General features: G+C 42.9%; 1 protein-coding gene across 12 annotated transcripts in view; it reads left to right on the top strand.

The window, feature by feature from the left end:
• The window catches only part of LOC137432502 (patatin-like phospholipase domain-containing protein 7), a 170,660-nt gene that overhangs the window by 11,043 nt on the left and 142,174 nt on the right, over nt 1–17,443 (top strand). For all 12 annotated transcript variants that reach the window (XM_068124495.2, XM_068124501.2, XM_068124503.2 and 9 more), the window contains 4 exons: nt 556–650; nt 9,429–9,569; nt 12,703–12,862; nt 17,294–17,374. In XM_068124495.2, the coding sequence (XP_067980596.2) occupies nt 556–650; nt 9,429–9,569; nt 12,703–12,862; nt 17,294–17,374 (477 nt within the window). The remainder of the gene's footprint in view (nt 1–555; nt 651–9,428; nt 9,570–12,702; nt 12,863–17,293; nt 17,375–17,443) is intronic.

A 17,443-nucleotide genomic window follows, 5' to 3' on the forward strand; every position in this document is an offset into this window, starting at 1 on the left:
ACCAGGCTCAACGCCAATTGATGTAAAAAAAAAAAAATCGACAAGTGCTTTAATAATGTCGAGATGATTGTCCAAAGAGGTTGTGAGAGTGGAAGACTGACAGGTTATCACTAGTGGAGCAGGTGGTGGATATGTATAGAGTATTATGGGAGGAGAGTGATCTTGGTGGCTTTAAAATGTAAAAATTATTGTGTAAGGAGCGTGATAGAAGTTTGATGACGTGGATAGTATTCTTTGCACAATACTATGGTGGTAGCATGTGAAGAGCTGTTGTAACTGCAGTATGCAATCAGATCTCGACTTGCAAGAACAAATTTAGACTAATGCAATATTACTCGAGCTTTGATATTTTGGAATGATGTCAACTTTGAAATTTCAGTTGGAGCTGTTATTCTTCTGACTAAATTGAGCAATTGACCCTAAATGAAGATTCTCCAATTTATCATTTATATAAATTGGACATTTCGAATATGTACAGGTTGCTTTACTTTGTGTAGGAAAGCTTGCACTGTTTCCAAATTTGCTATTAAAGTACTGATGTGCTGTGTTCTGCAGGTGTCACAGTCGACCTCGGCTCTCGTAGACAGTAATACTTCCTTGCAACGCAGCAGGCAACGTCGGCGGCAAAAAATGCTGAACCTTGCCAAGAAGTAAGTATGAAGATTTCTGCGCTAATTATCCACACCTCTTTATCCTCGTGCTGCTGTTGTACCCACATTCGGTGCTCAGAATGCGATTGTTGAAGATTAGAACATTGATAATGCAGATTTTCCTAATGTTCTCGTTTCAATCTGATCTTCTATTTTAAGTGAAGTAAATTAGTAAATATACTGTCGTGTCGCCGGTGATTAAGATCATGGGTGGCAGATAGCCGTACAGTTTTAACTCCGAGGCGGTCAAGCCGAAAATTGGCGGTCAGTCCGTCGTGCGTGGGAGAAGGAAACCAGGGTGCTTACCTGCATGGACGAAATCACGGGGTTTATTCCTCGAACCCACAAACACAAACGATACAAGGAAAATCAACAATACGACAAATGAAATGCACAATAATAAATTTAATGAAATTGAGGTAAGACAATAAAAATGAATAAACCTATAAATCCTATAAGAAACCTATAAATGGTAAACCTATAAATCTAACTCGAGGGACCCTCCAGGCTGACACAAATACGGACAAGGGAAAGATAAATGAACAATAAATGTTCTTAGTTGGCCGACACTCAGCTCCGGCCTCACCAAGGACTTTTGGATGCTTGGTGGTCGTTGAACGGGTCCGGTCAGTTGGCGAAAGGACCGAGCGTCGAAGCGTCCACAATGGCACCGGTCAACTACGCGAGCACTCAGAGCCACGAAGCGGAGGCAAGACGTCCTCCTCTCACTCCTTGCCAGAAAGCACAGCGCAGCCACAGCTTCCCCGAACAGCACCACAGATCAACCACACCTCCTTCTACGTTTATTCCAAGTCTCACAAAGGCTCCAAAATTCACTCTACCAGTGGCCACGGGCACGAAGCAGCCGTCCACCGGTACAACCAGGATAAAGAGCGAGCAAAAGACTGAGAGCCACACGCTCTTCTTCCTCCCTCACCATGCTGCCCACACAGCCAAGAGTTCCTCACTTTCTTCAAAAGCGCATACCAAACCCAGTGCACCAAATGCACCAACAATGGCGAGCTTGAGCTCCTTGTTGTGAGAGAGAGAGAGAGAGAGAGAGAGAGAGAGAGAGAGAGAGAGAGAGAGAGAGAGAGAGAGAGAGAGAGAGAGAGAGAGAGACAGAGAGAGACAGAGACAGAGACAGAGACAGAGACAGAGACAGAGACAGAGACAGGCCCAGAGTGTAGCAATCTTGCAGACACGTGGTGAGTGGACAAGAGGCAGGCCCATACTCGAATAATGCAGGTGTAGAGGCCTGCGAGAGGGAGACCAGCCAAGAGCAAAAGGTCCATGTTCTGAGTGGACCGAGAGAGAGTGGCCAGAGAGAGAATCTGTCTTGAATCTCTCTTTGTTCACCCTCGTCGAGGGAGGGGGAGATTCTTTGACGTCTCCTGGCTCCCGATTGGTGGGGCCTGCCCAGTTACTCCGCCTCACAAGCTCCCCCAAAATAATTCAGGACATGTTTGGTGGGTTTCTGAACCTGGACACCATGGTGTGCCTTGGAGCCTGGTGCATTGCCTGGTAAATTATCCCTTCTGAGAGGAGGACCCTTTCCCCAATGCATAAAGACATAATAGCCCGAAATAAGAGAAAGGGACGAAGATAATGGTCTGCTATGAAATTACTATTCTAATGGACCTGTAGGGTGGTTGCCATTACTTTTTAGTGGTTTTCACAAAACTGCAACACAATATATATATACAGTCATGTGAAAAAGTAAGTACACCCCATGTAAAGTTTTGACGTTTTCAACATATTTCAACATACAGCTATTTGATCTTCATTTCAACAATATTGATAGATAAAGGTGATATAATATAACAAATATCATGAAACATTTACATTTTGTAGTCCATTGTATAATTTAAATGAACATAAATGCAAATTTCGCATGTGGAAAAAGTAAGTACACCCCGACATTTATCACTACTTCAAATACCTAAAATTAGAATCAATAATAATAATAATAATTCATTTATTTTGTATAGCGCTTTTCAAGAAGCCCAAAGGCGCTTTGACAGAGTGGAAAACATAATGCATAACAATACATGAAAACAACAATTACAAAAAGACAAGAATCAATAGGGAAATATTGAAAGCAAAAGGAGGGAGAAGGAGAAGAGATAGTCAGGGGTTAAATGCTGTGGGTTGAATGTTGAATGCAGTGTTGAACAGGTGGGTCTTTCGTGATGTTTTGAATGTGGTGAGTGAGGAGGAGTCTCTGATGGTGTGAGGTAGTGAGTTCCAGAGGGTGGGAGCAGCGATGGAGAAGGCCCTGTCCCCCCAGGATCTGAATTTGGTCCGGATGGAGGGGGTCAGGAGGTTGGTACCAGCAGAGCGGAGGTGGCTGGTGGGAGTGTGTCTGGAGAGGAGGTCAGCCAGGTAGGATGGGGCCAGGTTATGGATGGCCTTGTATGTCAAGAGGAGGATTTTGTACTGGATTCTCTGGGGGATGGGGAGCCAGTGAAGCTTGTAAAGAACGGGGGTGATGTGGTCACGGGTCCGGGAATGGGTGAGTAGACGGGCAGCGGAGTTCTGAATGTATTGGAGTTTATTGGTGATTTTTGAGGGTGAACCATAGAGGAGGCTATTGCAGTAGTCCAGACGGGAGGTGATGAAGGCGTGAAGGCACGGAATCAGGTGAACAAGCTCAGGTGCAAATGATAAGAACATCATTAGAGAGGATCTCTGAGGAACCTGTCTTATTTAAACCTCAGACATTGAGTTTGGTTTGCTCTTTGTTGTGGAAGTGTGTGGTGTCACCATGCCTAGATCAAAAGAGCTCTCTTATGCCTTCAGAAAGAAGGTTATAGATGCCTACGAGTCTGGGAAGGGATTTAAAAAGATCTCCAAACAATTTGAAATCAATCATTCGACTGTCTGGAAGATCATCTACAAGTGGAGAAGATTCCAAACAACTGCCAACTTGTTCAGGCCAGGCCGCCCCAGCAAGTTCAGCCCGAGAGCAGACCGCAAGATGCTGAAAGAAGTGTTTAAGAACCCCAGAATGTCATCATGGGACCTACAGGTAGCTCTTGCCACTGTTGATGTCAAAGTGCACGAGTCTACCATTAGAAAGGGGCTGCACAAATTTGATCTACATGGGAGGTGTGCCAGGAGGAAACCTTTGCTGTCCAGAAAGAACATCAGGGCAAGACTAAAGTTTGCCAATAAACACCTCGGCAAAGACCAGCACTTCTGGAACAATGTGCTCTGGACAGTTGAGTCAAAGGTAGAGCTATTTCGCCACAGTACCAGAAGACATGTTTGGCGAAAACTAAAGACAGCATTTGGCCACAAGAACCTGATACCAACTGTAAAGCATGGTGGTGGAAATATTATGGTTTGGGGCAGCTTTGCTGCATCAGGGCCTGGGCAGCTCACCATCATAGAATCCACTATGAATTCTTCATTGTACCAGAGGGTGCTTGCGGATAATGTGAGGCCATCTGTCGGGAAGTTGAAGCTCAACTGAAGGTGGACCTTGCAACATGACAATGACCCTAAACATACCAGTAAATCCACCAAGGAATGGCTGAAAAGAAAGAAATGGAGGGTTCTGGAATGGCCAAGTCAAAGCCCGGACCTAAATCCCATCGAGATGTTGTGGGGGGATTTGAAACGAGCTGTGCATGCAAGAAACCCCTCAAACATCGCACAGCTAAAATAATTCTGCATGGAGGAGTGGGCAAAAAATTCTCCCAGTCAATGTCAGAGACTGGTCGACAGTTATAAGAAACGCCGACTTGAGGTTGTTTCTGCCAAAGGGGGCAATACCACCTATTAGAGCCAAGGGTGTAATTACTTTTTCCACAGAAGGAAATGGCATCTGTGTTAATTTTTTGTTGAATAAATTATTGCAAAGTCAATTTCTCATTGTTTTTTGTTCAATTAGATCACCTTTATCTATAGATACTGTTTAAATGAAGATCAAATGTTGATATGTCCACATATGTTAAAAAGATAAAATACATTTCATGGGGTGTACTTACTTTTTCCACATGCGAAATTTGCATTTATGTTTATTTAAATTATACAATGGACTCCAAAATGTAAATGTTTCATGATATTTGTGATATTATATCACCTTTATCTATCAATATTGTTGAAATGAAGATCAAATAGCTGTATGTATGTTGAAATATGTTGAAAAAGTCAAAACTTTACATGGGGTGTACTTACTTTTTCACGTGACTATATATATATATATATATATATATATATATATATATATATATATATATATATATATGTATACATATATATACTACATGACCAAAAGTATGCGGACACCCCTTCTAATTAGTGGATTCGGCTATTTGAGCCACACCCATTGCTGATGGTTGTGTATATATAATCAAGCATACAGCCATGCAATCTCCATAGACGAGCATTGGCAGTAAAACGGGCCATACTGAAGAGATCAGTGACTTTCAACGTGACACCGTCATACGATGCCAACTTTCCACCAAGTCAGTTCGTCAAATTGTTGCCCTGCTTGAGCTGCCCTGGTCAATTGTAAGTGCTGTTATTTTGAAGTGGAAACGTCTCAGAGCAACAACGGCTCAGCTGAGAAATGGTAGGCCAGACAAGCTCCCAGAATGGGACCGCAGAGTGCTGAAGCGTGTAGCGTGTAAAAATCGTCTGTCCTCGGTTGCAACACTTACTACTGAGTTCCATACTGCCTCTGGAAGCAACGTCAGCACAACAACTGTTCGTTGGAAGCTTCATGAAATGGGCTTCCATGGCTGAGAAGCCGCACACAAGCCTAAGATCACCATGCACAATGCCAAGTGTCGGCTGGAGTGGTGTAAAGCTTACCACCATTGGACTCTGGAGCAGTGGGAATGTGTTCTCTGGAGTGATGAATCACGCTTCACCACCTGGCAGTCCGGTGGATGAATCTGGGTTTGGCAGATGCCAGGAGAATGCAACTGTCTGAATGCATAGTGCCAACTGTATAGTTTGGTGGAGGAGGAATAATGGTCTGGAGCTGCTTTTCATGGTTCAGGCTCGGCCCCTTAGTTCCAGTGAAGGGAAATCTTAACGCTACAGCATACAATGACATTCTAGACGATTGTGTGCTTCCAACTTTGTGGCAACAGTTTGGGGAAGGCCCTTTCCTGTTTCAGCATGACAATGCCCCCGTGCAGAAAGCGAGGTCCATACAGAAATGGTTTGTTGAGATCGGTGTGGAAGAACTTGACTGACCTGCACAGAGCCCTGACCTCAACCCCATCGACCACCTTTGGGATGTATTGGAACGCCGACATCTAGGCAGGCCTAATCGCCCAACATCAGTGCCCAACCTCACTAATGCTCTTGTGGCTGAACGCTAGCAAATACCCCGCATCTATGTTCTACCATCTCATGTAAAGCCTTCCCAGAAGAGTGGAGGCTGTTATGACAGCAAAAGTGGTGGGGTGGGGGGACCAACTCCATATTTATGCCCATAGATTTGGAATGAGATGTGTGATGTTCGGGTGTCCACATACTTTTGGGTATGTAATGTGTGTGTGTGTGTGTGTGTGTGTGTGTGTGTGTGTGTGTGTGTGTGTGTGTGTGTGTGTGTGTGTGTGTGTGTGTGTGTGTGTGTGTGTGTGTGTGTGTGTGTGTGTGTGTGTGTGTGTGTGTGTGTGTGTGTGTGTGTGTGTGTGTAAAATTGTGAAATTGTGTCTGTGCGCGTATGCACATTTAACTTGTATGCATTCCTAAACCGCTGGATATAATGAGTTGCAATTTGGTAGTTTTGTACTTGGGGTGTGCCCGGGCTAGATTTATCAATGTGTTGAAAATTCATCATCATGGGAGTTCAGGAAGGGGGAGATGATGCGTATGCTCTATGTAAATTTGTCTAGTGGAATGCCGTTCTTGGTGGGAACGTGTATTTCAAGTCCCAGTGGTTTGTTGTTTTACTGGGGTGAGGTACTCATGTTATGCACGGATGGGAAGCCAAAAGCAAGCAAACAAACAATGCAGAAACGGTGAATGCTAAACCATGGAACCAATAAATTCCACATTCCTGTGCTACCTTCAGTCAAACGCCAGAAATGGACAGCCGGTTCCTGAATGACTTTGAGAAAAAATGGCGAATGGGAAACTATGAACCAATAAATTTCACATTCCTGTGCCACCTTCAGTCGAATGTCAGATATGGAGAAAAGGTTCGTGAAGACTTGGGCAAACAACGTACCTTGGCTGAATTATATACCCAGTCGATGGCGAATATGCATATGGCAAATCCGTGAATGTCATGGTTAGAAAGTAGAAATCTTCACGTCATTTCCTCATTCATATTTGACCTCAATATCTCTTTTTCATTCCAAGCAGCAACATTCCAATCATACATTAATACTATAACAAAATACTGTATTAAATCCCGATTGTATTGAGATATTGATAATTATCATTATTGATAATTATCAAACCAGCCCATTGTCATAGTCTGTTCACTTCCGCATTTGATAGCAGCTCCATATCTAGCCAATTTCGAAATCATAATTTTATTGAAGAATTTATGAAATCTCCTACCTCCCTTACAACATCCGCTGGAACCCCGAAACGTTCCAGAGAAGGTTTGGCGGGGCTAGCTCCAAAACTGAGGGAGTAGTTTGGGTACTGACGGACGGACCTGTTTTATAATGCAGACAATAGTATTACCTTGAAGAACAACCTTACAGAATCAAAAAATACTGAGTCAATTTACATATGTGCTCTGTATTTTATGCACTCCAAAACCACAAGACAAGGTTGGTTGAAAGGTGTTGATTGTACTCTCTGGGTGTGCTGGAAACGTTTTGAGTTTGGAGGGCTACCTCCAACTTAGATTTTTACTTTTATGTGAAAGTGGGGAATTATTATAAGAAGTGGTTGAGTTTCAAATCTGCTTGCACCGCTGGGCAGAATAAATTGATGTGGATGTTATTGCTGGAAAAAAAATACAATACATCCAATTCGCAGAAGTTGTAAAAAAATCATTCTAAAATATGCCAATTATCTGTGTTATAAAATATTGCAATTATCTGTTATAAAATATTCCAATTCTCTGTGTTATAGAATATTCCAAATATCTGTGTTATAAAATATGCCAATTATCTGTTATAAAATATGCCAATTATCTGTGTTATAAAATATTCCAATTCTCTGTGTTATAGAATATTCCAATTATATATCTGTGTTATAAAATATGCCAATTTATCTGTTATAAAATATGCCAATTCTCTGTTTTCAAATATGCCAATTCTCTGTTATAAAATACGCCAATTCTGTGTGTCCTAAAATATGCCAATTATCTGTTATAAAATATGCCAATTATCTGTTATAAAATATGCCAATTATCTGTTATAAAATATTCCAATTCTCTGTGTTATAGAATATTCCAATTATCTGTGTTATAAAATACCGGTATGCCAATTATCTGTTATAAAATACACCAATTCTCTGTTATAAAATACGCCAATTCTGTGTGTCCTAAAATACACCAATTCTCTGTTGTAACATATGCCAATTAATCTGTTATAAAATATGACAATTCTCTGTCTTTCTGTTACTTGTGAAATTGAAGATGCACAGTTATATTGGTTGGTCCAGTCTGTTTGTCTGCTTGTCTGTATGTCAGTTGCCTACAGTTTGCAATTCCACACCAATCTTCACAAAAGAATTCACTCAAATGACTTGAAATTTGAATCTAATTTGCATATTGGGTCACTTAATTTGGTTTACCGATAAAAATATTGAAGCCTATTGTTGAGGTCCAAAGGGCAAAGTCGCAGCAACTGATTTCATAAGTGCTGGTCCATTGCCACTGGTTTTGTTTGTGGGAAGAAATGTGTTAATGCTTTGTGGTTCTCGTAGGCAGCATGTTTCAAGTTATCTAAGCTAGTGCGTATTTACATAGTGGAGTATTCAAAGTCCTTTTCATCTTGATTATACATTTTCACACTCGCTTAGCCTATGATGTTTTAAGCTTGGCCATGTTATTATCGTGAAAATTCGCAACCCCCACTTCCCTAAAGGAAGAAAATACCAAGAAAGGCAATTTATTTTTCTCAAAACTTGATGGAATAAAGGGAAACTCACACTACCCTTTCATGGTGCACTTAGTCATTACTACCTAAAAGTTTAAGATTCCTCGTTCAAATCCTCTTGGATGATAAATACATACATACATACTTTCCCTCTATTATAAAGGGTGTCCCATAAGTCAATAACCCCTTTTGGCGGAACTGTAGATCACGGGATATTTGATGAGAATACGTTTCTGGCGTCAAAGTTTAGCTTAAGGATCAGAATGGAGACGGTGCTGCTAACTCTGTGTATTTGGCCCTTTAAAAAAATAGTAAATAAAAGAATCAAGTACATGTAGTTTTCAGGATGCATGCCTAAGGGTTCAATAATTTGTAATTTGTACAGGGTGCCGACTACTCTTCACGATGGGATCTTTAACGCCCACCAACAAATCCCACAGATGGGATGCCCAGTTTAACATCCATCCGATGGACAACATACGCATTGATGACATCTCCCTGCCTGTGAAACACCACCATGACAGTTTATAGCTGGGTCGAGATAAACCCGAGGCTAGTGACTAGACTCTGAGGCGAGTGCGTTCATCTCGGAGCTATCCTACCAGCCCTTCCTACGTTATAGCTACATAAAATACTGAACAAAATATCACCACATTGGCCGGATCAAAACGTGCCCACGGCCCACGGGTCAAGTTTACTCTCTATGATCCTGTCTTCCTTACTTCTATAATTTGCATTCTGCCTGTAGGTTCCTGCGTTTCAACAAAGAGCTTCCAACCCTTCAGCACAAAGAACCACCCCCGGCTTTGCTTGAGGCAGACCTGGCCGAATTTGATGCTGCTGACTCGCATCTACCATCAGAAGTTTTCTACATGCTCAAGAATGTCAGGTACGTGAAGCATTTCACCTTGGGCCTCGTTGTGGCAGATGCTTTAGGAGTTGCAGATTTCTCGTAGAGTAATAACATTACAAAGTGCATTATAATAGCATAAGAGATAAAAGCTAAGCACAACAAACTATGATGTTGTCACGAGACCAAAGGCGCTGTGTTATGCGGTCATGATTATGGATGAGTAGGGTTTTAATAGGACGGAATTTCTGAACCACTTTAACAACAATACCATTGATTGTTGGGGACTGGTCAATATTGCTGCAGCAGAAGCGCTAAAATGGAACTAATTTGCCATAATATTTTCCATATCGATATGACAGTATACCACTACACCTGTATGTCCGGTTTTCTATATCCTCCTTCACCACTTCGCACATCCTCACAAAACTTCGTAGATTCTACTTGAGTGATCTAAATTCACTTCCAAATCTACCTTTATTCCATTTGGCCTAGTCAAAAGTAGACTTTTGTTAGATTTTCACATTACTGGATGACGTCATGTCATCCCGGTGGGCAGCACTACCATCCCTACCGTCATGGGTTTGTTGTCTCCAATGTTTCATTCATGACGGGGTTGTTGTTCTTTGTATCAAATGCCATTCCATTCCGTAATCTGTCCTTAATGGTTATAGTCGCTAGTTCTATGTAAAACAATCATTTATTTGGAATTCATGAATAGTCTTCATCTTTGTATATCCAGAATATACAGGGTGTGTAAATATATGAAGGTTTCCTAATTTATTTCAACAAGCGCAAAAGACTTCCGGCTGTCCAGGTAGCGAAGCATGTTGGTGCTTGATGCCTTCCAATGCCACAACACCATCTCGATTAAAGCAGAGTTGAAGAGGATGAACACAGACCTTGTCATGATCCATGGCAGCATAACATCTGCAGCATATAACATCAATAGCAAGATAACACAACATACGTGACTGGCGCATGAAATATGGAAATCTCTTCCTGGCAGTCCTCTTGTCGTGTATATATAAGCGGGCTGCGGTTCATCCAGTATTAAGAGCCAGCAATTCCGCAAGAGGAGAGCTCGGTGCCTTCGAACAGGGTGTAATTGTTGGTTTGTGGTTGGCAGGCGCTTCAGTGACGACGTCTGCGGAAATTGCTAACGTGCCATGGGAAACGAACTGTTTCAAAGGTGATGTCAGTCTGGAAAAAAGAAGGAAAGACATCCTCATCAAAGGACACAACAGTGGGTGGAAGCGTATACTCAACTGTGAGACAAAACAGGAGAGCAATGATCGGCAAACTGTGTGGTGTTCCACGTCGGTCGTGAGCATTCTGCATCGTCAAAACAGTCAGAAGGGAAATTCACAGGGCGGGATACCATAGCCGGGTTGCTATACACAAACCACTCAACACTTGGCAATGCCTGTTTGTGACTCGTGGTGCAAAAAGCATAGGCAATGGACTGCTGAGTAGTGGATAAATGTGATGTGGTATGATGAGTCGTCCTTCACCATGTTCTCGACTAATGGACGTGTGCACGTATGGTGATAGCCCAAGGTGCCCTACAGCACTGAGTGCCTGGTTCCAACACTAAAAGGTTCTGACCGTTCCATAATGGTGTGGTGCACGTTTTCCTCGCATGGCTTGGGTCCACTCATTCCATTAGAAGGCAGGGTTGATGCAGCACTCTATGTTAACATCCTGGACGATCATCTGCATCCCATGATGCAGCATTTTGTCCCTGCTGGGAGTGGTGTCTTTCAGGGTGACGATGCTAAGTCTACAGGGCACGTTGTCACTGGATGGTTTGAGGAGCATAAGGACAAAGTTACCATTCTTACATGGCCCTCCCAACTTCTGGATGTCAATCCCATAGAGCATTTGCAGGACTGTCTGGAGAGGTTCCCAAGACAGCGGCTTCCACCTCAATCAAACCAATGTGAGCTGGACGACTTCCTTGTGGAAGATGGTGCCACATTCCTGCACAAGTCCTAGACCCTTGTTGACTCCATGCCATGCCGTATCCTTGCCATCCTGGATGCACGTGGTGGCCCAACACCCTACTAAGTGATAGTGTTGGTGTTTCCATTATTTTTGTCCACAACCTTCAGATTTAATTAAGATACCCCTACAGTGTAGCATTTGTTAATTTAATTTTGGCTAAAAGTAGTTATATTTCGAAATGAGCTAAAAATTGGTTGTTGAATCTGTTGGAGAGAAAACAAGTAGTGTACCATGGCCTCCTGGTGGACAATAGTTTTATCTTTCACCACAGGTAGGACAATCAGATATGGGTATAGAGGTCATGGCAAGCAAGGTAAAGCATTTATTGTAAAACTTGGAACAAAATCCTTGGAGTTGAGGTGTGCTGAGCAAGTACTGCCTGATAGAGTATGCATTTACTGTGTGGGCTTTAAGGTCATTTTGAAAATGTGGGCTTTGGAAAACAGGTCTTGTTTGATTGTGTGAAGCCTGGTGTCTTACTGGCTTAAGATTAGGCAAACAAGTATCAGATGGGTTGACATAAGTAGGTATTGGTGAGGGTCTTTTACCTTTATTAAAATTGAATGAAACAGCTTGTCATAAGCTCACTTTCTCTTGTTTTCATGTGTTTTTATCATCATGGGCACTTTTATAGGCCATCTCGTCTCGATTCTCGAAGAAATGAACTTATAAAATGGGTCGTGATGTCTGGATGTCAGTCCGTCCATCCGTTAACTTTTTGCTGTTTTTGCTACTCTTCCATTATCATCTGGCTGATTGTTCTTAAACTTGACACGTGAATACAAGACAGTATCCCGCACGATAGCTAGGGCTTCAATTTTTCGATTTCAGATGATGGGGACTCTCAGGAGGTGGGAGGGGAGGGATGGGGGATTTATTTACATCCCTCTTGAATAGCGGAAGGTTGTGGTACAGGGGAAAGGCAGACACCGGCAGGAGTTCCTGAATACAGTAGCACGAGGAAAGAAGCTGGGGGAGTATGAAACAGTAAATGGATGTATTTCTTGATTTTAAATGTATATATTTAGCTAACGTCGAACACCATGTCTCTGTTTTAATACCATACCTTAAAAAAAAAAATGCTTATTTTTAACACTATGCCTCTCTTTTAATGGCTTTTTGTGACATTATGCCACTAACCTTTTTCAAAAAATTTCTTCCAAAGGGTGCTTGGCCACTTTGAAAAACCCCTTTTTCTGGAGCTTTGCAAACATATGGCGTTTGTGGAGTTCCACGATGGCGAATATATATTTCGGCCTGGACATCCTGATGATTCCATCTATGTGCTGCAAGAGGGCAAGCTGGAAGTCACCATTACTCAGGCTGTGTGTAATTCGTATGATTTCATTCACACAATCATTTTCAAATCAGCCAATACAGCAGCATGTTGGATTAAAAATTTATTTATTTACAAAAATAGGTTGGGATATGTTTGTGATCTCATTTTGTGGGATTTTGTTTTTATATAGAAAGTCGAGGCTCGTGAAAGAGCTAGAATACATAGCAGATGGTAGAAGGAGAACCTGGTGGAAAGAGAGGTGAACACACCAACGGAGAGGTATGGTGGAGGACATTTTGAGGAAGCTGAGATCAAGGGGAGAGAATGAGGTGGACAACATGGATACAAGCTTAAACACAGCAAGAAGTGCAAGGGAAAAGCAGGGATGAAACAGAAATGGAACAAAAAATAAAAAGAGGGCGAGGAAGAGAGCGGGGAAACACAGAGCAAGAAAAGGTCAGATGGTGCACAATCAGACAAGAGGGCGGAAGAAGACAGGCCACCAGACATGTCGTGTCATGTGAGAGTAACAGGTCCAGAAACTTGGCTTTGTCATGGGAGATTCCATTGATTGTGAAGGCCTTTGCTTCCACAGCATCATGAAATGCAAGGTGTTAGGCAGGGGTGCAAGCCCAAGGGGGGAGCAGTATGTTATCCAATGGTGGATTAAGACCTAATAAGCTGATAAAAGTTAAGATTTGCCAAGGAAAGAGTTTGGATAATGGACCAATTTGGATTCTGGGTTGCCCAAGAAAAACCGTGGTTGATGGTGAAGGCCAAAAGTTTGAGTGATTGAACCGAGTGAAAAAGTTTGATGATAAAATTGTTACTTTTTAAAACTTGATCTTTTCCTCTCTGCCGATTCCTCTTCTCCCTCTTCATTATAACTCAAACTATTAGCAGAGGCCATCTTCTCACTTTTTCTTCATATTCTTCTTACATACACTTTGTTTCTATTCTCTTCCTTCATAAATTTCGTTTATTTACGCAAAATCTAAGCTTGTGAAAGAATGAGGTGACAGCGTAGAAAGTGACGTCCTGAGAGTGGAGCAGTGTGGCATCATCTCAATGTAACGAGCATTAATCATATTGGAGGTTTAGGGGAAAGTGGGAAGGAAATATATACCTGCAAGTATGTAGGGGGTGTGTGTGTGTGTGTGTGTGTGTGTGTGTGTGTGTGTGTGTGTGTGTGTGTGTGTGTGTGTGTGTGTGTGTGTCATTGATTGCCATCTCCATAATTTGGATGTGTGCTTGCCTGCATGTGTGACTACTATATATATATATATATATATATATATATATATATATTGTTACGGACCGCGGATAAGATGTTGTTTTGCCGAGCGGATGGCACCGCGGCCCTAACAGTTACCCCGACTAACCCGATTCCTGAACGTTGGCCAAAATCGTGCCACAGATATTCAATGGGGAAAAGACTAAAGTGAAGGATGTGAAGAAGAAGAAAGACAAAGGGTAAGGAATACAAATATAATTTATTTACTATTTACAAGACCAAAAAAACCAAGGAGAAGGGAAGATCATAAAATAATATACAGAAGAACTCAGAGACACAGTGCAACGCTAGCTTACCTACAGTCTTAATTAACCCAGGACAGAACAAACAAAAGACAGACTCACGCGGGCAATGATGACAGGAATGGCAGGAGGTGGATGGCTGGAGGGGGGGGGGGGGGGGGGGAAGGTTCAGCTGGCACCGCAGCACGGTCGGGTCGGGGATGAGCAGCCGCCGCCCTTTCTCGATCGGCGCGTTTAGCAGCCGCCGTTCCTTTGCGGCCCCGCTCGAAACTGCCGTCAAGGCCCCGAAGCTGCTGGGGCTGAAGCTGCTGTGGCTGAAGCTGCTGTGGCTGAAGCTGCGGTGGCTGAAGCTGCGGTGGCTGAAGCTGCGGTGGCTGAAGCTGCGGTGGCTGAAGCTGCTCTTTCAGGGATCCCTTACTCAACTCTTTCAATTCACCTCTCCCTCTCTTGCTTTGTCCAACCACTTCTTTCTCTCTTGCTTAGTCCAACCACTTCTTTCTCTCTTGCTTGGTCCAACCACTTCTTTCTCTCTTGCTTGGTCCAACCACTTCTTTCTCTCTTGCTTGGTCCAACCACTTCTTTCTCTCTTGCTTGGTCCAACCACCCACTCGGCTCTTGCGCGCGCGCTTTTATAGCGCCTCAGGCGATCAAGCCACTAGTGTCCAGGACACGCCCATCGGTCAGCTCGCCTCGGCCCTGATTGGTCGGCGCGGCCCTCTGGCTCCGCCCTTGATGACGATGGGCGGGCACGCCCTACTTCCCCGAGCTGAGCACATGCTTAATGGCGGCAATTGTAGTTGGCAATGCGAATGGCAATGACGCAGTTGGAAATGGAGGTTTTGGGAATGGGAATGAAAGGGAATCTATCTTATTTCACTTGGTGCAATGGAGTATTTCAATTAATGGAAGACACAGCCTTACACTAATACACATAATAAGGATATAACTATCAACAAAGATATATCGTGTCCTGCATGTATGTTTTATGGACTAACTACGGGAACGCCCTTTGACCTTTATACAACCACAAACGGAGGGAGGAGGGGTGATATTTTACAACAACCTTTTACAACAACATTTTACCACAACAAAAAAACAAAAAACATTCTCATATCCACAACAATATATATATATATATATATATATATATATATATATATATATATATATATATATATATATATATATTGTTACGGTCCGCGGTTAAGGATGTTATGTTTGCCGAGCGGATGGCACCGCGACCTAACAGTTTCCCCGATTCACCCGAACGTTGGCCGTATCGTGCCACAGATATTCAATATGGAAAACTCTAAAGCGACCGAATGTAAAGAGGAAGAAGAAGACGTACAGAAGAGTAACGGGATTTATTATTTACACACACAAGCAAAAGGAGCAGTCACGGTTATGTACAGGGAACATTGAAAAAGCAGGTGACACAGTGAAAATTACTAGCTTAACTATACAAGCTTAACTTATTCCATGGACAGAACAAACAGAACAAACTCACGTACACGAATGGGGAATTGCAGAGTGGATTGGCTGGAAGGAGGTATGTGGTTGGAGGGGGAGGACGGCACGGAGCTGGCTGGAGCTTGATCCCGCACGGGACGTCGGGCTGGACCTTGACGGCCGCTGATGCCACCGATCCTGTCGTGTGCGCGGGATCACGGGTCGGAGCTGCTTGGTGGAGCCGACGCGCTGGTGGGGGGTCTGGCGTGACGGGTTCTCTCCTCTCTCTTTCTTGGTCCAACCACTCTTTCTCTCTCTCTTGGCCCAATCACTCCTCACCACCGACAACTCGACGCAACCAACGCAACCACTCGACTCAACCACTGACCACCACTGACGACCAACTCTGACCAAAAACCACACAACTCAGCTCTTTGCAACTTCTTGCGTGCGCGCCTTTATTTATAGCGCCTCCAGCGATTAAGCCGCTGGCCTTCAGGACACGCCCATCGGTGTGCTCACCTCGGCCCTGGTTGGTCGCGCGACCCTCTGGCTCCGCCCTTGATGACGACGGGCGGGCACGCCTTTCTTCCCCGACCCAAGCACATGTTCAATGGCGGCTTTGGGGCGAAAACAACCTGCAGCGGTAACACACTGGCTTGGCCATGACGAAAGGGGAAATGGAGGTTTTGGGAATGGGAATGAAGGGAATCTATCTATTTCACTTGGTGCAATGGAGTGTCATTTTAATGGAAGACAAGGCCTTACCCTGATACACATAATAAGGAAATAAACTACTGAACAAGGGTTTTATAGTGTCCTTCAATGTATGCTTTATGGAATTAACTACCAGAACGCCCTTTGACCTTTATACACATTGGAGCAAGGAGGGCTCAGAATAAAGCAATAATAATAATACACAATAAAAAAAACACAATCCTCATTTCCGCAACAATATATATATATATATATATATATATATATATATATATATATATATATATATATATATATATATATATATATATATATATATATACATACACACACATATACACGACCTCTGTCTCAATCTTCAATGCAAAGATAAACTTTTCCCACACCGCCTTAATCCTTTCCCGGGTGCAGTTGTGGATATTGGATGCAGAGGATATCTGTTGACCAAATCATTTCGTGAGAGGCAGATTGCCAGTTGAGCTGAGCGAAAAACCAGACTATGTGCAATATAGGTCTGTAGCTTTTCAAGAACAGCGGGGGTGAGGCTGTACAAGAACATGTTTAGAGGAGCTAAGCCAGGTGGATGAGGAACAGATCTTGGATGAATAGTTGTGGTTATTACCAGGTACAAGAGAGAGGATAGGTAGTTCATGGAGAACTTCATAATTTTCTTTTGATACAGTTGCATTAATGAGTAGAGTATGATTTATTTTTATTGTTGTTTTTTTTGTTTGTTTTTTTTTTTTTACTATTTTTCATTGTGCTCTTGGGACAGGACGGCCCAGAGGCAGTTGTCAAAGAAGTATGGCCTGGAGACAGTGTACATAGTTTACTCAGCATCCTCGACGTGATTACTGTAAGTTGTTAACATTGATCCAGTCTTGGCTCATTCGCACACGTTTTTAAGGTTATTACCCTCGCCAGA

Source organism: Myxine glutinosa, chromosome 8 (genome assembly GCF_964187855.1).
Source record: "Myxine glutinosa chromosome 8, kmMyxGlut1.1, whole genome shotgun sequence".
Taxonomy (NCBI): Eukaryota; Metazoa; Chordata; class Myxini; order Myxiniformes; family Myxinidae; genus Myxine; species Myxine glutinosa.